Genomic DNA, 25,792 nt, shown 5'->3' on the forward strand with positions numbered 1-25,792 from the left:
TACAAAACTATACACTACACTATACACTACACAACACTGCAATAAAACTACAGACCCAGGTGCTATGGGTTGTACTGCTGTGCCAGGCTAGGTGCATGAGGAGGAGGTCACGGGACAGACCCAGCAGGTGCCACGTGTTGACTGCTGTGCCAGGCTAGGTGCAGGTCACGGGACAGACCCAGCAGGTGCCATGGGTTGACTGCTGTGCCAGGCTAGGTGCAGGAGGAGGTCACGGGACAGACCCAGCAGGTGCCACGTGTTGACTGCTGTGCCAGGCTAGGTGCATGAGGAGGTCACGGGACAGACCCTGCAGGTGCCACGTGTTGACTGCTATGTTGACTGAGATGACTGACAGTACCACACACACACACACAGTAACACAAAGGTCCCCCGTGTAGCCTCAACAGACTGTTGGGGCAAGTGCTGCGAGCTTGAAGCAGCACTGGGACACACACAGAGATAAAGCTCCCCCAGGTAGCCTCTAGCAGGCTGTAGGGGCAAGTGCTGTCAGTAGCAGCAGCAGTGCCTATGAGATACAGAAAATCGTCACTCGGTGTATCAACAACATCAACAACAACGACGACGACTACTACGTCATCGCGGCGGCTGTGCCAGGCTAGGTGCACCTCCACCACCACCACTACCACGAGGTAGCCGCAACCCACCTTGTTACTGTACGCGGGAGACAGTGAAGCCGCGCCCACCGCGCGCTCCGATTGGCTAAGCCTGCGCGGTGACGTCACCGCGTAGACGATTGCGTCATCGCGTAGCCGTCGATGACGTCACCGCGCAGCCCCGGCGACGTCACCGCGCCGCGGCACCCTCCGATGATGTCCCCGCCCCCCCCCCTCTCGACGTCACCGCGCTGCCGACGTCATTTGTACGTCACCACGTAGCCTACTACGTCACCGCGCCACCACCCTGCCACGCCTCCAATGACGTCACCGCGCCCTACAACAACGTCACCGCGCAACCGAAGAATACGTCACCGCGCAGCCTTCGACGTCACCGCGCTACCCCCCCCCCCCACGACGTCACCGCCCCGCCCTACGGTGACGTCACCGCGCCGACAACGACGTCACCGCGCAACCAAAGAATACGTCACCGCGCAGCCCCTCAACGTCACCGCGCTACCACTTCGCCCCGCCCCTTACTAAGACGTATCAGGCCCCGCCTCTCCCGCCTACGTCACCGCCCCGCCCCCCCCCCCTCACCAACTACGTCACCGCGCCGCCGACGTCACGTCCGCCTTCTTCCCGCCCTGGGCTCGTGGGGACGCAGCCGCCATGGTGAGCTCCTCCACCGCATCCACCACATCCGTCGCCTCAATCCGCATCGCATCGGCGCCATCGCGCCCCGCCGAGCTCGCGCGGAGTTCGCGACGGACCCGCGCCATCGTCTGCCGTCGATCGGTGTCGATATTTCCGTGGGGCGAAGAGGCGATCCCCTCATACTGTTGAGTCGGCCTCGTATCTCCCCTCGTTATTTTTTGTACGGTGGCCCGCCATTCGCTTGCCCTTCACGACAACGTTAGCGCATTGGTCGTTCGCCGTTCAGTTCGCTTCGACGCTGACGATTTAATCGTTTCTGCGGAGCGAGTTTTGCCTAACACCGGGCACCCCTCGTGAAGATTTTAAACGCGAACGTAAAAGTTGTAGGTAGCGGGTTTCGGTTTTTTGTTCGACGAAATGTATTGTTGTTGTTTAATTAAAAACCCGTCGCTTTTGGGGTTCGATTGAAATGGGCCTAGTGAGAGTTCTAGATTTGAAGCTTTCGTGACTGCAAGGAATCATTCTTAGGTTTTTTCGGTAAAGTCACGTAGGTAAAACATCAAAATTAATGAAAATAAAATAAAAACAAAAACAAAAATCACGACGTTTCGGAGGCAACACAAGTCTCCGTCATCAGGTAGGACCGTCACAGCCGAATTAGCTGCATCAAGTGAGGATGCAGCTAATTCGGCTGTGACGGTCCCACCTGATGACGGAGACTTGTGTTGCCTCCGAAACGTCGTGATCTAGGGAGAGTTGTTGATTTAAAGCTTTCGTGACTGCAGGAATTATCTCCATTCTCTCTGGTCCGTTCGGTAAAGCCGCGTAGTAGTGTTGCGATCGAAACGTCGTGATTTAGTTGAGTTTATTTCTAACTACGTGGCTTTACCACGTGGGTTAGAGAACACACGTGTCCATGTACAGTGTAGGTCTTCATCCAGCAGTAGATAGATGATGGTTGTGTTGAGACACGTGGGGGGGAGAGGTGGTCACGTGGGTTCGAGAACACACGTGACCATGTACAGTGTAGGCCTTCATCCAGCAGTTGATAGATGATGGTTGTGTTGAGACACGTGGGGGGGAGAGGTGGTCACGTGGGTTCGAGAACACACGTGACCATGTACAGTGTAGGTCTTCATCAAGCAGTAGATAGATGATGGTTGTGTTGAGACACGTGGGGGGGGAGAGGTGGTCACGTGGGTTCGAGAACACGTGACCATGTACAGTGTAGGCTTTCATTCAGCTGTGGATAGATGATGGTTGTGTTGAGACACGTGGGGGGGAGAGGTGGTCACGTGGGTTAGAGAACACACGTGACCATGTACAGTGTAGGTCTTCATCCAGCAGTTGATAGATGATGGTTGTGCTGAGACACGGGGGAGAGAAACCACCGGTATTAACCAACATCATTCTCCAGTCAGAATCCGTATCCCGCAGGAGAAATCCGAAGAGCTAGCAAGCTCTTTCTCCACACGTGTTCAGTAGGAGTGGGGGGCACGGGTTCTGGAGAGTAACAGGAGTTGGGGGGGGGGTGCTCTGGTGGTTTTGTGTGAGTGTCCGTGATGTAATCGTCAAAAATTTTCGATTTAAAGCTTCTTTCGTGATTTTCGATTTAAAGCTTCTTTCGTGACTGCAGGGATTCATCTTCTTGGTTCTTTCGGTAAAGTCACGTAGAAGGGAAGTAATAAAATAATACAAATGAAACATAATAAAATACATTTCGATTTAAAGCTTTCGTGACTGCAGGGATTCCTCTTCTTGGTTCTTTCGGTAAAGTCGCGTAGAATGGAAATAATAAAATAATAAAATTAAAACAATGAAGTACATTTCGATTTAAAGCTTTCGTGACTGCAGGGATTCATCTTCTTGGTTCTTTCGGTAAAGTCACGTAGAAGGGAAATAATAAAATAATACAAATGAAACATAATAAAATACATTTCGATGTAAAGCTTTCGTGACTGCAGGGATTCATCTTCTTGGTTCTTTCGGTAAAGTCGCGTAGAAGGGAAATATTAAAATAATAAAATGTAAACATAAAGTACATTTCGATTTAAAGCTTTCGTGACTGCAGGGATTCATCTTCTTGGTTCTTTCGGTAAAATCATCACGTAGAAGTGAAATAATGAAATAATTAAAATTAAACACAATACAATAATTCTCACGACGTTTCGGCCACAACGCAAGCAGCCGTCCTCAGGTGAAGAACAGGTCTGTCGAGAAGACAGCGTCTGAATGAAACACCACCAGGCTTGGAGCGTCTATTTAAGCTGCTGGGTTGGAGGGGGGAAGAGCGCCTTGACAAACGAATTTGCATATCAAGATGAATTTAGAATATTTATGGGAAATGCAGATATGCGATTAGTACTACTTGTGAAATGCGTAGGAGGTTTGGCGGGGGGTTTAAAGTCATTATGCCCGTGCGTTATGCAGGATTATTTTATTATGTTGTATTTTTATTATTTCCATTCTACGTGACTTTACCGAAAGAACCAAGAAGATGTCTAAAACATGTTTCGCAATGATCACACACAAAGACAAAGATCCCCCCTATATAGCCTTAACAGACTGTAGGGGCAAGTGCTGTTAGTAGCGAGTAGTAGCAGTGTCTATGAATGCTACAACTAAGATCCCCCGTATAGCCTTAACAGACTGTAGGGGCAAGTGCTGTTAGCGAGCACCTATGAAGGCTGGCACGGCACACGAGGGGGTGGGTGGCCAGCGCCACGCCTGGCCGCCTTTGTCTCCCCAGTGGCGATGTTTACTACACACTGCACACCGCACCAGGTACTCATTTGAGGCTGAGTCGACCTAGGGGAGGCCCATAGGTTGAACCACCGATGTTGGCCGTGAGCGCGAATAGAACTCGGCACCTTTGCCTCAATTGGTGGCGCTAACCCAGGGGTGGGGAACCTTTTTGACTGGGAGAGCCATTAAAGCCAAATATTTCTAAATCTATTTCATTGAGAGCCATAGAGTAATTTTTAACGTCGAATAAATTAAATGCGTCTTACTTTTAACGCGACTTCTGGTGCTGCGTGGTTTTGCTGATGGCCTTGTAGTCTGCTTCGTGCGTTGGCGAGGTTGTGCTTCGTGCAGGCGCGTGACCCGTAAAATTTATCTTCAAAACTAATTTCTGTTTTACTTTAAAATGACGCAGTATTCTTAAGCAATATCACAAGTATTTTAAAATCGGTTCCAAACGGATTTTTTTTATTTTTTCAACTCAAAATTGTCTGGGGAGCCATATGCCGTCACTGGAAGAGCCATACATGGCTGCACTAACCACTGCACCGCTGCTTTGCCCCGCACGCAACGCTCGCTCGCTCTCTCTCTCTCTCCTCGCACAGGTGAACGTTCCCAAGTCGCGCAGGACCTTCTGCAAGAAGTGTCGCAAGCATCAGCCGCACAAGGTGACGCAGTACAAGAAGGGCAAGGACTCCGTCTACGCTCAAGGTGAGAGAGGGGAGGGGTTTTGATTCCTTACCGGTACCCGGCGAACTTGAATTGTGAGAAGAGACAAGACGTTGGGAAATGAGTGACAAACGGTGACTCACCAGTGACTCACGGTCTACCCGTACCCAGCCGTACCCTACCCGTACCGGTACGGGTAAGGTAGGGTACGGGTATTGGGTACCTGATTGCGACCTCTGGGATGAAGCCATGTTGCAGGCGCGGGTGGGTTGATTGGATCACGGGAAGTGGGTTAAAAAACGACCGAAAGATTTGCACGGTCGTAAGCGCGCAAGCAAGCAAGTGAACTTAATATAAAGGATTTTAAAATGAGATGTGATAGAGCAAATCTGAGATCAGATTTGGAATCAGCACCCTGAAATTAGTCTAGAACAGCTGCAAAAGTCCAGGCCAGAAAAAAAACGTTTTGTTGTTGACCAGTGTAACTCTCTAGCTCGTAAAATTCATCACGCAGTGTTAATCAGTATTCTGAAAAGCCACTTTGTTGAACGGCTTTCGTTTGTGATTGCGAGGTAGCTTCTGAAAAATAAAGTTATACTGGTAGGAACCAAGTGAACCAGCCTACAATAGATTATATCGTCCGTCCGTCTAGCAACATCGCCCCCTACTGCAAACACTTGGCAGGACCCTACAAAAACCTTTAGACTCAGTGAGGCTTTCCTGGCTAAACAAGTGTAATATTCCCTTATAATTCCCTGAGATAGCTTTTAATGAAAACATTTAAATTACAAATTAACTCGCAGCGGCCTAAAGCCTACAGCTAGGCCTAAAGCCTAGAACTAGGCCTCAAACTCTCCCTTCGTATCGTACCCCCGCGTGTGTGAAAGGGAGTTAATGTTTAACAATGTTACATTCCCTGATGTTTTTTAAAAATAGAAACATTTACATTTAAAGCTTTTACATTAATAATTAAACCATTTAAATTACAAATTAACTCACAGCGGCCTAAAGCCTACAGCTAGGCCTAAAGCCTAGAACTAGGCCTCACACTCTCCCTTCGTATCGTCCGATTAGGTGTAGCAGCATCGCCCCCTACTGCAAACACTTGGCAGGACCCTACAAAAACCTTTAGACTCAGTGAGGCTTTCCTGGCTAAACAAGTGTAACATTCCCTTATAATTGCCTCAGATAGCTTTTAATTAAAACATTTAAATTACAAATTATCTCACAGCGGCCTAAAGCCTACAGCTAGGCCTAAAGCCTAGAACTAGGCCTCAAACTCTCCCTTCGTATCGTACCCCCGCGTGTGTGAAAGGGAGTTAATGTTTAACAATGTTACATTCCCTGATGTTTTTTTAAATAGAAACATTTACATTTAAAGCTTTTACATTAATAATTAAACCATTTAAATTACAAATTAACTCACAGCGGCCTAAAGCCTACAGCTAGGCCTAAAGCCTAGAACTAGGCCTCAAACTCTCCCTTCGTATCGTACCCCCGCGTGTGTGAAAGGGAGTTAATGTTTAACAATGTTACATTCCCTGATGTTTTCTTTAAATAGAAACATTTAAATTTAAAGCTTTTACATTAATAATTCAAACATTTAAATTACAAATTAACTCACAGCGGCCTAAAGCCTACAGCTAGGCCTAAAGCCTAGAACTAGGCCTCACACTCTCCCTTCGTATCGTCCGATTAGGTGTAGCAGCATCGCCCCCTACTGCAAACACTTGGCAGGACCCTACAAAAACCTTTAGACTCAGTGAGGCTTTCCTGGCTAAACAAGTGTAATATAATACATTATGTTTCTATTCTTTGGTTATTCGTTCCTACCAGCCCACCCCGCAGGGACCTGTTTGACTCCATGGGCTTTGCCCCTGGTTAGGATGTGGGGATTATTGTACATGTACGTGTTTGCTTTTCCTACTTTGCACTGCTGTCCTGTTTGTATTGTGTTTGTTGTTGTACTGATCTTACCACGTGTCCCCCGCTACTGGTCATCTGTGATAAGAGCTTTATCGCTCATCAGATTCCTCCTGCAGTGCAAATGCTGATTGTGACGGTTCTTGTCGCAGGCAAGCGTCGCTACGACCGCAAGCAAAGCGGCTATGGTGGGCAGACGAAGCCGATCTTCCACAAGAAGGTGAGGTGGGGGTGGTGGTGGCTATGATTACGGTTGTGGTGGTGGTGGTGATGATTGTGGTGAATGGTGGTGATGATTGTGGTGGTGGTGATGATTGTGGTGGTGGTGGTGATGACGTTGGTGGTGGTGATGGTGGTGGTGATGGTGGTGATGGTGGTGATGACGATGGTGGTGATGACGATGGTGTCAGTGGTGGTGACGATGATGATAATTGTGATGAAGGTGGCGGTGATGATGACGACGATGATGATGATGACGATGATGATGATGACGACGACCATGACGACGACGATGACGACGATGATGACGACGACGATGACGACGATGATGATGATGACGACGATGATGACGACGACGACGGTGGTGATGACGACGACGATGATGATGACGACGGTGGTGATGACGGCGGTGATGACGGCGGTGATGACGGCGGTGATGACGGCGGTGATGACGGCGGTGATGTAACTCGCGGACACGTGTGGTGGTGGTGGTGGTGGTGGTCCAGGCCAAGACGACCAAGAAGATTGTGCTGCGTCTGGAGTGCGTGGAGCCCAACTGCCGTGCCAAGCGGATGATCGCCATCAAGCGCTGCAAGCACTTCGAGCTGGGGGGCGACAAGAAGAGGAAGGTGGGTGGACCACCACCACCACCACCCACTACACACACCACCCACTTACACTGCACACCACTTACACTACACACCAGTTACACTACACACCACTTACACTACACACACCACCACTCACTACACACACCACTCATCACTCACCACTTACACTACACACCACACACACCACATACACTACACACACCACCCACCCACTACACACACCACCACCACTTGCACTACACACACCACCCACTCACCACTTACACTACACACACCACCACCCACTACACACACCACTCGCACTACACACACCACCCACCCACTCACACTACACACCACCACCCACTACACACACCACCACCACTCACTACACACACCACCACTTACACTACACACACCACCCACTTACACTACACACACCACCAGCACCCACCACTCACTACACACACCACTTACACTACACACACCACCCACCACTTACACTACACACACCACCCACCACTTACACTACACACACCACCCACTTACACTACACACACCACTTACACTACACACACCACCCACTTACACTACACACACCACCCACTTACACTACACACACCACTTACACTACACACACCACCCACTTACACTACACACACCACCCACTTACACTACACACACCACTTACACTACACACACCACCCACTTACACTACACACACCACCCACTTACACTACACACACCACTTACACTACACACACCACTTACACTACACACACCACCCACTTACACTACACACACCACCCACCACTTAAACTACACACACCACCACCCACTTACACTACACACACCACCCACCACTTACACTACACACACCACCACCCACTTACACTACACACACACCACTTACACTACACACACCACCCACTTACACTACACACACCACTTACACTACACACTACACACACCACTTACACTACACACACCACCCACCACTTACACTACACACACCACCCACTTACACTACACACACCACCCACTTACACTACACACACCACTTACACTACACACACCACTTACACTACACACACCACTCGCACTACACACACCACTTACACTACACACTACACACACCACTTACACTACACACACCACCCACCACTTACACTACACACACCACCCACTTACACTACACACACCACTTACACTACACACTACACACCCACCACTTACACTACACACACCACCCACTTACACTACACACACCACCCACTTACACTACACCCACCACTTACACTACACACCACCACTTACACGACACACACCACCACTTACACTACACACCACCACTTACACTACACACACCACCCACTTACACTACACACCACCCACCACTTACACTACACACACCACTTACACTACACACACACCACTTACACTACACACACACCACTTACACTACACACACCACCCACTTACACTACACACACCACCCACTTACACGACACACACCACCACTTACACTACACACACACCACTTACACTACACACACACCACTTACACTACACACACCACCCACTTACACTACACACACCACCCACTTACACGACACACACCACCACTTACACTACACACCACCACCACTTACACTACACACCACCACTTACACTACACACCACCACTTACACTACACACACCACCCACCACTTACACTACACACACATCACTTACACTACACACACACCACTTACACTACACACCACCCACCACTTACACTACACACACACCACTTACACTACACACACCACCCACTTACACTACACACACCACTTACACTACACACTACACACACCACTTACACTACACACACACCACTTACACTACACACACCACCCACTTACACGACACACCACCACCACTTACACTACACACACCACCACTTACACTACACACTACACACACCACTTACACTACACACCACCCACCACACACACCACTTACACTACACACACCACCCACCCACCACTTACCACTTACACTACCCACCACCCACCCACTACACACACCACTCACTACTCACACACCACCACTCACTACACACATCACCACCCACTACACACACCACCACTTACACTACACACACCACCCACCCACTACACACACCACCCACCCACTACACACACCACCCACTCACTACTCACACACCACCACTCACTACACACATCACCACCCACTACACACACCACCACTTACACTACACACACCACCCACCCACTACACACACCACCCACCCACTACACACACCACCCACTCACTACTCACACACCACCACTCACTACACACACCACCACACACACCACTTACACTACACACCACCATCATCCACCCACCACTTACACTACACACTACACACACCACTTACACTACACACTACACACACCACTTACACTACACACACCACCCACTACTCACTACCACCCACCCACCACTCACACACTACACACATCACCACCCACTTACACTACACACCCACTATACACACCACTACACCACCACTCACCACTTACACTACACACCACCCACCCACTACACACCACTTACACTACTCCATACCACCCACCCACCACACACACCACCCACCCACTACTCACACACCACCCACTACACACACCACCCACCACTTACACTACACACCACTTACACTACACACACCACACTCAGCCACCCACTCAGCCACCCACTCAGCCACCCACTCACCCACTCAGCCATCTACTCACTCACTCAGCCATCCACTCACCCACTCAGCCATCCACTCACCCACTCAGCCATCCACTCACTCACTCAGCCATCTACTCACTCACTCAGCCATCTACTCACTCAGCCATCCACTCACCCACTCAGCCATCCACTCACCCACTCAGCCATCTACTCACTCACTCAGCCATCCACTCACTCAGCCATCTACTCACTCACTCAGCCATCCACTCACCCACTCAGCCATCCACTCACCCACTCAGCCACCCACTCACCCACTCAGCCACCCACTCACCCACTCAGCCATCCACTCACTCAGCCACCCACTCACCCACTCAGCCATCCACTCACTCACTCAGCCATCCACTCACTCACTCAGCCATCCACTCACTCACTCAGCCATCCACTCACCCACTCAGCCATCCACTCACCCACTCAGCCATCCACTCACTCACTCAGCCATCCACTCACCCACTCAGCCATCTACTCACTCACTCAGCCATCCACTCACTCACTCAGCCATCCACTCACCCACTCAGCCACCCACTCACCCACTCAGCCACCCACTCACCCACTCAGCCACCCACTCACCCACTCAGCCATCTACTCACTCACTCAGCCACCCACTCACCCACTCAGCCACCCACTCAGCCATCCACTCACTCACTCAGCCATCCACTCACTCACTCAGCCATCCACTCACTCACTCAGCCATCCACTCACCCACTCAGCCATCCACTCACCCACTCAGCCATCTACTCACCCACTCAGCCATCCACTCACTCACTCAGCCATCCACTCACCCACTCAGCCATCCACTCACCCACTCAGCCATCCACTCACCCACTCAGCCATCCACTCACTCACTCAGCCATCCACTCACCCACTCAGCCATCCACTCACCCACTCAGTCATCCACTCACCCACTCAGCCATCTACTCACCCACTCAGCCATCTACTCACCCACTCAGCCATCCACTCACCCACTCAGCCATCCACTCACTCATTCAGCCACTCAGCCAGCCACTCAGCCACTCAGCCATCTACTCACCCACTCAGCCATCTACTCACCCACTCAGCCATCTACTCACCCACTCAGCCATCCACTCACCCACTCAGCCATCCACTCACTCACTCAGTCATCCACTCACCCACTCAGCCATCCACTCACCCACTCAGCCATCCACTCACTCACTCAGCCACTCAGCCATCCACTCAGCCACTCAGCCATCTACTCACCCACTCAGCCATCCACTCACCCACTCAGCCAGCCACTCAGCCACTCAGCCATCCACTCACTCACTCAGCCATCCACTCACCCACTCAGCCATCCACTCACTCACTCAGCCATCCACTCGGCCATCTACTCACCCACTCAGCCATCCACTCACTCACTCAGCCATCTACTCACTCACTCAGCCATCCACTCACCCACTCAGCCATCCACTCACCCACTCAGCCATCCACTCACTCACTCAGCCATCCACTCACCCACTCAGCCATCCACTCACCCACTCAGCCATCCACTCACCCACTCACCCACCCACTCAGCCACTCAGCCATCCACTCACTCACTCAGCCATCCACTCACTCACTCAGCCATCTACTCACCCACTCAGCCATCCACTCACCCACTCAGCCATCTACTCACTCACTCAGCCACCCACTCACCCACTCAGCCATCTACTCACTCACTCAGCCACCCACTCACCCACTCAGCCACCCACTCAGCCATCCACTCACTCAGCCATCCACTCACTCACTCAGCCATCCACTCACTCACTCAGCCATCCACTCACCCACTCAGCCATCCACTCACCCACTCAGCCATCTACTCACCCACTCAGCCATCCACTCACTCACTCAGCCATCCACTCACTCATCTACTCACCCACTCAGCCATCCACTCACCCACTCAGCCATCCACTCACCCACTCAGCCATCCACTCACCCACTCAGCCATCCACTCACTCACTCAGCCATCCACTCACCCACTCAGTCATCCACTCACCCACTCAGTCATCCACTCACCCACTCAGCCATCCACTCACTCACTCAGCCATCCACTCACCCACTCAGCCATCCACTCACCCACTCAGCCATCCACTCACCCACTCAGCCATCTACTCACCCACTCAGCCATCCACTCACTCACTCAGCCATCCACTCACTCATCTACTCACCCACTCAGCCATCCACTCACTCACTCAGCCATCCACTCACCCACTCAGCCATCCACTCACCCACTCAGCCATCCACTCACTCACTCAGCCATCCACTCACCCACTCAGTCATCCACTCACCCACTCAGTCATCCACTCACCCACTCAGCCATCTACTCACCCACTCAGCCATCTACTCACCCACTCAGCCATCCACTCACCCACTCAGCCATCCACTCACTCATTCAGCCACTCAGCCATCCACTCAGCCACTCAGCCATCTACTCACCCACTCAGCCATCTACTCACCCACTCAGCCATCTACTCACCCACTCAGCCATCCACTCACCCACTCAGCCATCCACTCACTCACTCAGTCATCCACTCACCCACTCAGCCATCCACTCACCCACTCAGCCATCCACTCACTCACTCAGCCACTCAGCCACTCAGCCATCTACTCACCCACTCAGCCATCCACTCACCCACTCAGCCAGCCACTCAGCCACTCAGCCATCCACTCACTCACTCAGCCATCCACTCACCCACTCAGCCATCCACTCACTCACTCAGCCATCCACTCGGCCATCTACTCACCCACTCAGCCATCCACTCACTCACTCAGCCATCTACTCACTCACTCAGCCATCCACTCACCCACTCAGCCATCCACTCACCCACTCAGCCATCCACTCACTCACTCAGCCATCCACTCACCCACTCACCCATCCACTCACCCACTCAGCCATCCACTCACCCACTCAGCCATCCACTCACCCACTCAGCCATCCACTCACTCACTCAGCCATCCACTCACCCACTCAGCCATCCACTCAGCCACTCAGCCATCCACTCAGCCACTCAGCCATCCACTCACTCACTCAGCCATCCACTCACTCACTCAGCCATCTACTCACCCACTCAGCCATCCACTCACCCACTCAGCCATCCACTCACCCACTCACCCACTCAGCCACCCACTCAGCCATCCACTCACCCATTCAGCCATCCACTCACCCACTCAGCCACCAACTCACCCACTCAGCCATCCACTCACTCACTCAGCCATCCACTCACCCACTCAGCCACCCACTCACCCACTCAGCCATCCACTCACCCACTCAGCCATCCACTCACCCACTCAGTCATCCACTCACCCACTCAGCCATCCACTCACTCACTCAGCCATCCACTCAGCCATCTACTCACCCACTCAGCCATCTACTCACCCACTCAGCCATCTACTCACCCACTCAGCCATCCACTTACCCACTCAGCCATCCACTCACTCACTCAGTCATCCACTCACCCACTCAGCCATCCACTCACCCACTCAGCCATCCACTCACTCACTCAGCCACTCAGCCATCCACTCAGCCACTCAGCCATCTACTCACCCACTCAGCCATCTACTCACCCACTCAGCCATCCACTCACCCACTCAGTCATCCACTCAGCCACTCAGCCATCCACTCACTCAGCCATCCACTCACCCACTCAGCCATCCACTCACTCACTCAGCCATCCACTCAGCCATCTACTCACCCACTCAGCCATCCACTCAGCCATCTACTCACACACTCAGCCATCCACTCACTCACTCAGCCATCTACTCACTCACTCAGCCATCCACTCACCCACTCAGCCATCCACTCACCCACTCAGCCATCCACTCACGCACTCAGCCATCCACTCACCCACTCACCCATCCACTCACCCACTCAGCCATCCACTCACCCACTCAGCCATCCACTCACCCACTCAGCCATCCACTCACTCACTCAGCCATCCACTCACCCACTCAGCCATCCACTCAGCCACTCAGCCATCCACTCAGCCACTCAGCCATCCACTCACTCACTCAGCCATCTACTCACCCACTCAGCTATCCACTCACCCACTCAGCCATCCACTCACCCACTCACCCACTCAGCCACCCACTCAGCCACCCACTCAGCCATCCACTCACCCACTCAGCCATCCACTCACCCACTCAGCCACCAACTCACCCACTCAGCCATCCACTCACTCACTCAGCCATCCACTCACCCACTCAGCCACCCACTCACCCACTCAGCCATACACTCACCCACTCAGCCATCCACTCACTCACTCAGCCACTCAGCCATCCACTCAGCCACTCAGCCATCTACTCACCCACTCAGCCATCCACTCACCCACTCAGCCAGCCACTCAGCCACTCAGCCATCCACTCACTCACTCAGCCATCCACTCACCCACTCAGCCATCCACTCACTCACTCAGCCATCCACTCGGCCATCTACTCACCCACTCAGCCATCCACTCACTCACTCAGCCATCTACTCACTCACTCAGCCATCCACTCACCCACTCAGCCATCCACTCACCCACTCAGCCATCCACTCACCCACTCAGCCATCCACTCACTCAGCCACCCACTCACCCACTCAGCCATCCACTCACTCACTCAGCCATCTACTCACTCACTCAGCCACCCACTCACCCACTCAGCCATCTACTCACTCACTCAGCCACCCACTCACCCACTCAGCCACCCACTCAGCCATCCACTCACTCAGCCATCCACTCACTCACTCAGCCATCCACTCACTCACTCAGCCATCCACTCACCCACTCAGCCATCCACTCACCCACTCAGCCATCTACTCACCCACTCAGCCATCCACTCACTCACTCAGCCATCCACTCACCCACTCAGCCATCCACTCACCCACTCAGCCATCCACTCACCCACTCAGCCATCCACTCACTCACTCAGCCATCCACTCACCCACTCAGTCATCCACTCACCCACTCAGTCATCCACTCACCCACTCAGCCATCTACTCACCCACTCAGCCATCTACTCACCCACTCAGCCATCCACTCACCCACTCAGCCATCCACTCACTCATTCAGCCACTCAGCCATCCACTCAGCCACTCAGCCATCTACTCACCCACTCAGCCATCTACTCACCCACTCAGCCATCTACTCACCCACTCAGCCATCCACTCACCCACTCAGCCATCCACTCACTCAGTCATCCACTCACCCACTCAGCCATCCACTCACTCACTCAGCCACTCAGCCATCTACTCACCCACTCAGCCATCCACTCACCCACTCAGCCAGCCACTCAGCCACTCAGCCATCCACTCACTCACTCAGCCATCCACTCACCCACTCAGCCATCCACTCACTCACTCAGCCATCCACTCACTCACTCAGCCATCCACTCGGCCATCTACTCACCCACTCAGCCATCCACTCACTCACTCAGCCATCTACTCACTCACTCAGCCATCCACTCACCCACTCAGCCATCCACTCACCCACTCAGCCATCCACTCACTCACTCAGCCATCCACTCACCCACTCACCCATCCACTCACCCACTCAGCCATCCACTCACCCACTCAGCCATCCACTCACCCACTCAGCCATCCACTCACTCACTCAGCCATCCACTCACCCACTCAGCCATCCACTCAGCCACTCAGCCATCCACTCAGCCACTCAGCCATCCACTCACTCACTCAGCCATCCACTCACTCACTCAGCCATCTACTCACCCACTCAGCCATCCACTCACCCACTCAGCCATCCACTCACCCACTCACCCACTCAGCCACCCACTCAGCCATCCACTCACCCATTCAGCCATCCACTCACCCACTCAGCCACCAACTCACCCACTCAGCCATCCACTCACTCACTCAGCCATCCACTCACCCACTCAGCCACCCACTCACTCACTCAGCCATCCACTCACCCACTCAGCCATCCACTCACCCACTCAGTCATCCACTCACCCACTCAGCCATCCACTCACTCACTCAGCCATCCACTCAGCCATCTACTCACCCACTCAGCCATCTACTCACCCACTCAGCCATCTACTCACCCACTCAGCCATCCACTCACCCACTCAGCCATCCACTCACTCACTCAGTCATCCACTCACCCACTCAGCCATCCACTCACCCACTCAGCCATCCACTCACTCACTCAGCCACTCAGCCATCCACTCAGCCACTCAGCCATCTACTCACCCACTCAGCCATCTACTCACCCACTCAGCCATCCACTCACCCACTCAGTCATCCACTCAGCCACTCAGCCATCCACTCACTCAGCCATCCACTCACCCACTCAGCCATCCACTCACTCACTCAGCCATCCACTCAGCCATCTACTCACCCACTCAGCCATCCACTCAGCCATCTACTCACACACTCAGCCATCCACTCACTCACTCAGCCATCTACTCACTCACTCAGCCATCCACTCACCCACTCAGCCATCCACTCACCCACTCAGCCATCCACTCACGCACTCAGCCATCCACTCATCCACTCACCCATCCACTCACCCACTCAGCCATCCACTCACCCACTCAGCCATCCACTCACCCACTCAGCCATCCACTCACTCACTCAGCCATCCACTCAGCCACTCAGCCACTCAGCCATCTACTCACCCACTCAGCCATCCACTCACCCACTCAGCCAGCCACTCAGCCACTCAGCCATCCACTCACTCACTCAGCCATCCACTCACCCACTCAGCCATCCACTCACTCACTCAGCCATCCACTCGGCCATCTACTCACCCACTCAGCCATCCACTCACTCACTCAGCCATCTACTCACTCACTCAGCCATCCACTCACCCACTCAGCCATCCACTCACCCACTCAGCCATCCACTCACCCACTCAGCCATCCACTCACTCAGCCACCCACTCACCCACTCAGCCATCCACTCACTCACTCAGCCATCTACTCACTCACTCAGCCACCCACTCACCCACTCAGCCATCTACTCACTCACTCAGCCACCCACTCACCCACTCAGCCACCCACTCAGCCATCCACTCACTCAGCCATCCACTCACTCACTCAGCCATCCACTCACTCACTCAGCCATCCACTCACCCACTCAGCCATCCACTCACCCACTCAGCCATCTACTCACCCACTCAGCCATCCACTCACTCACTCAGCCATCCACTCACCCACTCAGCCATCCACTCACCCACTCAGCCATCCACTCACCCACTCAGCCATCCACTCACTCAGCCACCCACTCACCCACTCAGCCATCCACTCACTCACTCAGCCATCTACTCACTCACTCAGCCACCCACTCACCCACTCAGCCATCTACTCACTCACTCAGCCACCCACTCACCCACTCAGCCACCCACTCAGCCATCCACTCACTCAGCCATCCACTCACTCACTCAGCCATCCACTCACTCACTCAGCCATCCACTCACCCACTCAGCCATCCACTCACCCACTCAGCCATCTACTCACCCACTCAGCCATCCACTCACTCACTCAGCCATCCACTCACCCACTCAGCCATCCACTCACCCACTCAGCCATCCACTCACCCACTCAGCCATCCACTCACTCACTCAGCCATCCACTCACCCACTCAGTCATCCACTCACCCACTCAGTCATCCACTCACCCACTCAGCCATCTACTCACCCACTCAGCCATCTACTCACCCACTCAGCCATCCACTCACCCACTCAGCCATCCACTCACTCATTCAGCCACTCAGCCATCCACTCAGCCACTCAGCCATCTACTCACCCACTCAGCCATCTACTCACCCACTCAGCCATCTACTCACCCACTCAGCCATCCACTCACCCACTCAGCCATCCACTCACTCAGTCATCCACTCACCCACTCAGCCATCCACTCACTCACTCAGCCACTCAGCCATCTACTCACCCACTCAGCCATCCACTCACCCACTCAGCCAGCCACTCAGCCACTCAGCCATCCACTCACTCACTCAGCCATCCACTCACCCACTCAGCCATCCACTCACTCACTCAGCCATCCACTCACTCACTCAGCCATCCACTCGGCCATCTACTCACCCACTCAGCCATCCACTCACTCACTCAGCCATCTACTCACTCACTCAGCCATCCACTCACCCACTCAGCCATCCACTCACCCACTCAGCCATCCACTCACTCACTCAGCCATCCACTCACCCACTCACCCATCCACTCACCCACTCAGCCATCCACTCACCCACTCAGCCATCCACTCACCCACTCAGCCATCCACTCACTCACTCAGCCATCCACTCACCCACTCAGCCATCCACTCAGCCACTCAGCCATCCACTCAGCCACTCAGCCATCCACTCACTCACTCAGCCATCCACTCACTCACTCAGCCATCTACTCACCCACTCAGCCATCCACTCACCCACTCAGCCATCCACTCACCCACTCACCCACTCAGCCACCCACTCAGCCATCCACTCACCCATTCAGCCATCCACTCACCCACTCAGCCACCAACTCACCCACTCAGCCATCCACTCACCCACTCAGCCACCCACTCACCCACTCAGCCACCCACTCACCCACTCAGCCATCCACTCACCCACTCAGTCATCCACTCACCCACTCAGCCATCCACTCACTCACTCAGCCATCCACTCAGCCATCTACTCACCCACTCAGCCATCTACTCACCCACTCAGCCATCTACTCACCCACTCAGCCATCCACTCACCCACTCAGCCATCCACTCACTCACTCAGTCATCCACTCACCCACTCAGCCATCCACTCACCCACTCAGCCATCCACTCACTCACTCAGCCACTCAGCCATCCACTCAGCCACTCAGCCATCTACTCACCCACTCAGCCATCTACTCACCCACTCAGCCATCCACTCACCCACTCAGTCATCCACTCAGCCACTCAGCCATCCACTCACTCAGCCATCCACTCACCCACTCAGCCATCCACTCACTCACTCAGCCATCCACTCAGCCATCTACTCACCCACTCAGCCATCCACTCAGCCATCTACTCACACACTCAGCCATCCACTCACTCACTCAGCCATCTACTCACTCACTCAGCCATCCACTCACCCACTCAGCCATCCACTCACCCACTCAGCCATCCACTCACGCACTCAGCCATCCACTCATCCACTCACCCATCCACTCACCCACTCAGCCATCCACTCACCCACTCAGCCATCCACTCACCCACTCAGCCATCCACTCACTCACTCAGCCATCCACTCAGCCACTCAGCCACTCAGCCATCTACTCACCCACTCAGCCATCCACTCACCCACTCAGCCAGCCACTCAGCCACTCAGCCATCCACTCACTCACTCAGCCATCCACTCACCCACTCAGCCATCCACTCACTCACTCAGCCATCCACTCGGCCATCTACTCACCCACTCAGCCATCCACTCACTCACTCAGCCATCTACTCACTCACTCAGCCATCCACTCACCCACTCAGCCATCCACTCACCCACTCAGCCATCCACTCACCCACTCAGCCATCCACTCACTCAGCCACCCACTCACCCACTCAGCCATCCACTCACTCACTCAGCCATCTACTCACTCACTCAGCCACCCACTCACCCACTCAGCCATCTACTCACTCACTCAGCCACCCACTCACCCACTCAGCCACCCACTCAGCCATCCACTCACTCAGCCATCCACTCACTCACTCAGCCATCCACTCACTCACTCAGCCATCCACTCACCCACTCAGCCATCCACTCACCCACTCAGCCATCTACTCACCCACTCAGCCATCCACTCACTCACTCAGCCATCCACTCACCCACTCAGCCATCCACTCACCCACTCAGCCATCCACTCACCCACTCAGCCATCCACTCACTCACTCAGCCATCCACTCACCCACTCAGTCATCCACTCACCCACTCAGTCATCCACTCACCCACTCAGCCATCTACTCACCCACTCAGCCATCTACTCACCCACTCAGCCATCCACTCACCCACTCAGCCATCCACTCACTCATTCAGCCACTCAGCCATCCACTCAGCCACTCAGCCATCTACTCACCCACTCAGCCATCTACTCACCCACTCAGCCATCTACTCACCCACTCAGCCATCCACTCACCCACTCCGCCATCCACTCACTCACTCAGTCATCCACTCACCCACTCAGCCATCCACTCACTCACTCAGCCACTCAGCCACTCAGCCATCTACTCACCCACTCAGCCATCCACTCACCCACTCAGCCAGCCACTCAGCCACTCAGCCATCCACTCACTCACTCAGCCATCCACTCACCCACTCAGCCATCCACTCACTCACTCAGCCATCCACTCGGCCATCTACTCACCCACTCAGCCATCCACTCACTCACTCAGCCATCTACTCACTCACTCAGCCATCCACTCACCCACTCAGCCATCCACTCACCCACTCAGCCATCCACTCACTCACTCAGCCATCCACTCACCCACTCACCCATCCACTCACCCACTCAGCCATCCACTCACCCACTCAGCCATCCACTCACCCACTCAGCCATCCACTCACTCACTCAGCCATCCACTCACCCACTCAGCCATCCACTCAGCCACTCAGCCATCCACTCAGCCACTCAGCCATCCACTCACTCACTCAGCCATCCACTCACTCACTCAGCCATCTACTCACCCACTCAGCCATCCACTCACCCACTCAGCCATCCACTCACCCACTCACCCACTCAGCCACCCACTCAGCCATCCACTCACCCATTCAGCCATCCACTCACCCACTCAGCCACCAACTCACCCACTCAGCCATCCACTCACTCACTCAGCCATCCACTCACCCACTCAGCCACCCACTCACCCACTCAGCCATCCACTCACCCACTCAGCCATCCACTCACCCACTCAGTCATCCACTCACCCACTCAGCCATCCACTCACTCACTCAGCCATCCACTCAGCCATCTACTCACCCACTCAGCCATCTACTCACCCACTCAGCCATCTACTCACCCACTCAGCCATCCACTCACCCACTCAGCCATCCACTCACTCACTCAGTCATCCACTCACCCACTCAGCCATCCACTCACCCACTCAGCCATCCACTCACTCACTCAGCCACTCAGCCATCCACTCAGCCACTCAGCCATCTACTCACCCACTCAGCCATCTACTCACCCACTCAGCCATCCACTCACCCACTCAGTCATCCACTCAGCCACTCAGCCATCCACTCACTCAGCCATCCACTCACCCACTCAGCCATCCACTCACTCACTCAGCCATCCACTCAGCCATCTACTCACCCACTCAGCCATCCACTCAGCCATCTACTCACACACTCAGCCATCCACTCACTCACTCAGCCATCTACTCACTCACTCAGCCATCCACTCACCCACTCAGCCATCCACTCACCCACTCAGCCATCCACTCACGCACTCAGCCATCCACTCATCCACTCACCCATCCACTCACCCACTCAGCCATCCACTCACCCACTCAGCCATCCACTCACCCACTCAGCCATCCACTCACTCACTCAGCCATCCACTCACCCACTCAGCCATCCACTCAGCCACTCAGCCATCCACTCAGCCACTCAGCCATCCACTCACTCACTCAGCCATCTACTCACCCACTCAGATATCCACTCACCCACTCAGCCATCCACTCACCCACTCAGCCACCCACTCAGCCACCCACTCAGCCACCCACTCAGCCATCCACTCACCCACTCAGCCATCCACTCACCCACTCAGCCACCAACTCACCCACTCAGCCATCCACTCACTCACTCAGCCATCCACTCACCCACTCAGCCACCCACTCACCCACTCAGCCATACACTCACCCACTCAGCCATCCACTCACTCACTCAGCCACTCAGCCATCCACTCAGCCACTCAGCCATCTACTCACCCACTCAGCCATCCACTCACCCACTCAGCCAGCCACTCAGCCATCCACTCACTCACTCAGCCATCCACTCACCCACTCAGCCATCCACTCACTCACTCAGCCATCCACTCGGCCATCTACTCACCCACTCAGCCATCCACTCACTCACTCAGCCATCTACTCACTCACTCAGCCATCCACTCACCCACTCAGCCATCCACTCACCCACTCAGCCATCCACTCACCCACTCAGCCATCCACTCACTCACTCAGCCATCCACTCACCCACTCAGCCATCCACTCAGCCACTCAGCCATCCACTCAGCCACTCAGCCATCCACTCACTCACTCAGCCATCCACTCACTCACTCAGCCATCTACTCACCCACTCAGCCATCCACTCACCCACTCAGCCATCCACTCACCCACTCACCCACTCAGCCACCCACTCAGCCATCCACTCACCCATTCAGCCATCCACTCACCCACTCAGCCACCAACTCACCCACTCAGCCATCCACTCACTCACTCAGCCATCCACTCACCCACTCAGCCACCCACTCACCCACTCAGCCATCCACTCACCCACTCAGCCATCCACTCACCCACTCAGTCATCCACTCACCCACTCAGCCATCCACTCACTCACTCAGCCATCCACTCAGCCACTCAGCCATCTACTCACCCACTCAGCCATCTACTCACCCACTCAGCCATCTACTCACCCACTCAGCCATCCACTCACCCACTCAGCCATCCACTCACTCACTCAGTCATCCACTCACCCACTCAGCCATCCAATCACTCACTCAGCCACTCAGCCATCCACTCAGCCACTCAGCCATCTACTCACCCACTCAGCCATCTACTCACCCACTCAGCCATCCACTCACCCACTCAGTCATCCACTCAGCCACTCAGCCATCCACTCACTCAGCCATCCACTCACCCACTCAGCCATCCACTCACTCACTCAGCCATCTACTCACCCACTCAGCCATCCACTCAGCCATCTACTCACACACTCAGCCATCCACTCACTCACTCAGCCATCTACTCACTCACTCAGCCATCCACTCACCCACTCAGCCATCCACTCACCCACTCAGCCATCCACTCACTCACTCAGCCATCCACTCACCCACTCACCCATCCACTCACCCACTCAGCCATCCACTCACCCACTCAGCCATCCACTCACCCACTCAGCCATCCACTCACTCACTCAGCCATCCACTCACCCACTCAGCCATCCACTCAGCCATCCACTCAGCCACTCAGCCATCCACTCAGCCACTCAGCCATCCACTCACTCACTCAGCCATCTACTCACCCACTCAGCCATCCACTCACCCACTCAGCCATCCACTCACCCACTCACCCACTCAGCCACCCACTCAGCCACCCACTCAGCCATCCACTCACCCACTCAGCCATCCACTCACCCACTCAGCCACCAACTCACCCACTCAGCCATCCACTCACTCACTCAGCCATCCACTCACCCACTCAGCCACCCACTCACCCACTCAGCCATACACTCACCCACTCAGCCATCCACTCAGCCATCCACTCACCCACTCAGCCATCCACTCACTCAGCCACCCACTCAACCACCCAGCCATCCACTCACTCACTCAGCCATCTACTCACTCACCCAGCCACCCACTCACTCACCCAGCCATCCACTCACTCACCCAGCCATCCACTCACTCACCCAGCCATCCACTCACTCACTCAGCCATCCACTCACCCACTCAGCCACCCACTCAGCCACCCACTCACCCACTCAGCCATCTACTCACCCACTCAGCCATCTACTCACTCACTCAGCCATCCACTCACCCACTCAGCCATCCACTCAGCCACCCACTCACCCATCCACTCAGCCACCCACTCACCCACTCAGCCATCCACTCACCCACTCAGCCATCCACTCACCCACTCAGCCATCTACTCACTCAGCCATCCACTCACTCAGCCATCCACTCACCCACTCAGCCACCCACTCACCCACTCAGCCACCCACTCACCCACTCAGCCATCTACTCACTCACTCAGCCACCCACTCACCCACTCAGCCACCCACTCACCCACTCAGCCATCCACTCACTCACTCAGCCATCCACTCACTCACTCAGCCATCCACTCACTCACTCAGCCATCCACTCACCCACTCAGCCATCCACTCACCCACTCAGCCATCTACTCACCCACTCAGCCATCCACTCACTCACTCAGCCATCTACTCACCCACTCAGCCATCCACTCACTCACTCAGCCATCCACTCACTCACTCAGCCATCTACTCACCCACTCAGCCATCCACTCACCCACTCAGCCATCCACTCACCCACTCAGCCATCCACTCACTCACTCAGCCATCCACTCACCCACTCAGTTATCCACTCACCCACTCAGTCATCCACTCACCCACTCAGCCATCTACTCACCCACTCAGCCATCCACTCACCCACTCAGCCATCCACTCACTCACCCACTCAGCCATCCACTCAGCCATCCACTCAGCCATCCACTCACCCACTCAGTCATCCACTCACCTACTCAGCCATCCACTCACCCACTCAGCCATCCACTCACTCACTCAGCCACTCAGCCAGCCACTCAGCCATCTACTCACCCACTCAGCCATCTACTCACCCACTCAGCCATCCACTCACCCACTCAGCCATCCACTCACCCACTCAGCCATCCACTCACTCACTCAGCCACTCAGCCATCCACTCAGCCACTCAGCCATCCACTCAGCCACTCAGCCATCTACTCACCCACTCAGCCATCCACTCACCCACTCAGCCATCCACTCACCCATCCACCCTCGCCCACTCGTCCACCCACTCACCCACACAAATCCTATGTATGGAAACAGTATTTTGGTTTGTACATGGAGAGACTAATGTGCGTGTGTGTGTGTGTCTGCGTGTGTCGTTTGTCTCTGTGTGTGTGTCTGTGCATGTGTTTCTCTGTGTCTCTGTGTGTGTCTGCCTCTGTGTGTGTCTCTGTGTGTGTCTGTGTGTGTCTGCCTGTCTGTCTGCCTGTGTGTGTCTGCCTGTGTGTGTGTCTGCCTGTGTGTGTGTGTCTGCCTGTGTGTGTGTGTCTGCCTGTGTGTGTGTCTGCCTGTGTGTGTGTCTGCCTGTGTGTGTGTGTCTGCCTGTGTGTGTGTGTCTGCCTGTGTGTCTGCCTGTGTGTGTGCCTGTGTCTGCCTGTGTGTGTGTCTGTGTGTGTCTGTGTGTGCCCTCGTCTCTCCGCTCCCCCCCAGGGTCAAGTCATCCAGTTCTAGGCCTCGTCTCCTCACCACGCCGCCCAACGCTGCCGCTGCTGCTGCTGCTGAGCGCCGCGTGCCCAGCGCGTGCCCTGGGCTAATAAAGAGAGCTGGGCAATCACAACCAACACGCACGTGTCCCCCTCGTCCCTCACTCTGTGTCGATGTGCGTGTGTGTTGGTGTGTTGATGAGTGTTGGGGGGCGTGGTCTCACTGGGGGCGTGGTCTAACGGGCGTGGTCTTACTGGAGGCGTGTCCTGATTGGGGGGCGTGGTCTCACCGGGGGCGTGGTTTCACTGGGGGTGTGTCCTCACTGAGGGGGCGTGGTCTCGCTGGGGCGGTGTGTCATGGGGGGGGTGGTCTCGCTGGGGCGGTGTGTCATGGGGGGGGTGGTCTCATTGGGGGCGTGGTCTCATTGGGGGCGTGTCCTCACTGGGGGCGTGTCCTCACTGGGGGCGTGGTC

General features: G+C 54.6%; 1 protein-coding gene across 1 annotated transcript; it reads left to right on the plus strand.

Moving 5' to 3' along the window:
• Positions 1–1,161: 1,161 nt before the first annotated feature.
• On the plus strand, positions 1,162–25,457 carry LOC144741058 (large ribosomal subunit protein eL42). Its single transcript, XM_078623735.1, has 5 exons — positions 1,162–1,289; positions 4,619–4,724; positions 6,758–6,825; positions 7,331–7,453; positions 25,327–25,457. Exons 1-5 carry the CDS (start codon positions 1,287–1,289, stop codon positions 25,345–25,347), a joined length of 321 nt encoding a protein of 106 aa, XP_078479861.1. The 5' UTR covers positions 1,162–1,286; the 3' UTR covers positions 25,348–25,457.
• The last annotated feature ends 335 nt before the right edge of the window (positions 25,458–25,792 follow it).

Source organism: Lampetra planeri, unplaced genomic scaffold (genome assembly GCF_965212315.1).
Source record: "Lampetra planeri unplaced genomic scaffold, kcLamPlan1.2.h2 scaffold_412, whole genome shotgun sequence".
NCBI lineage: Eukaryota > Metazoa > Chordata > Hyperoartia > Petromyzontiformes > Petromyzontidae > Lampetra > Lampetra planeri.

Excerpts from the sequence above, each read along its gene's own strand:
- LOC144741058 (XM_078623735.1), top strand. Across the intron at positions 6,826-7,330 it reads AGCCGATCTTCCACAAGAAG|GCCAAGACGACCAAGAAGAT; the intron begins GTGAGGTGGGGG and ends GTGGTGGTCCAG. Across the intron at positions 7,454-25,326 it reads GGGGCGACAAGAAGAGGAAG|GGTCAAGTCATCCAGTTCTA; the intron begins GTGGGTGGACCA and ends GCTCCCCCCCAG.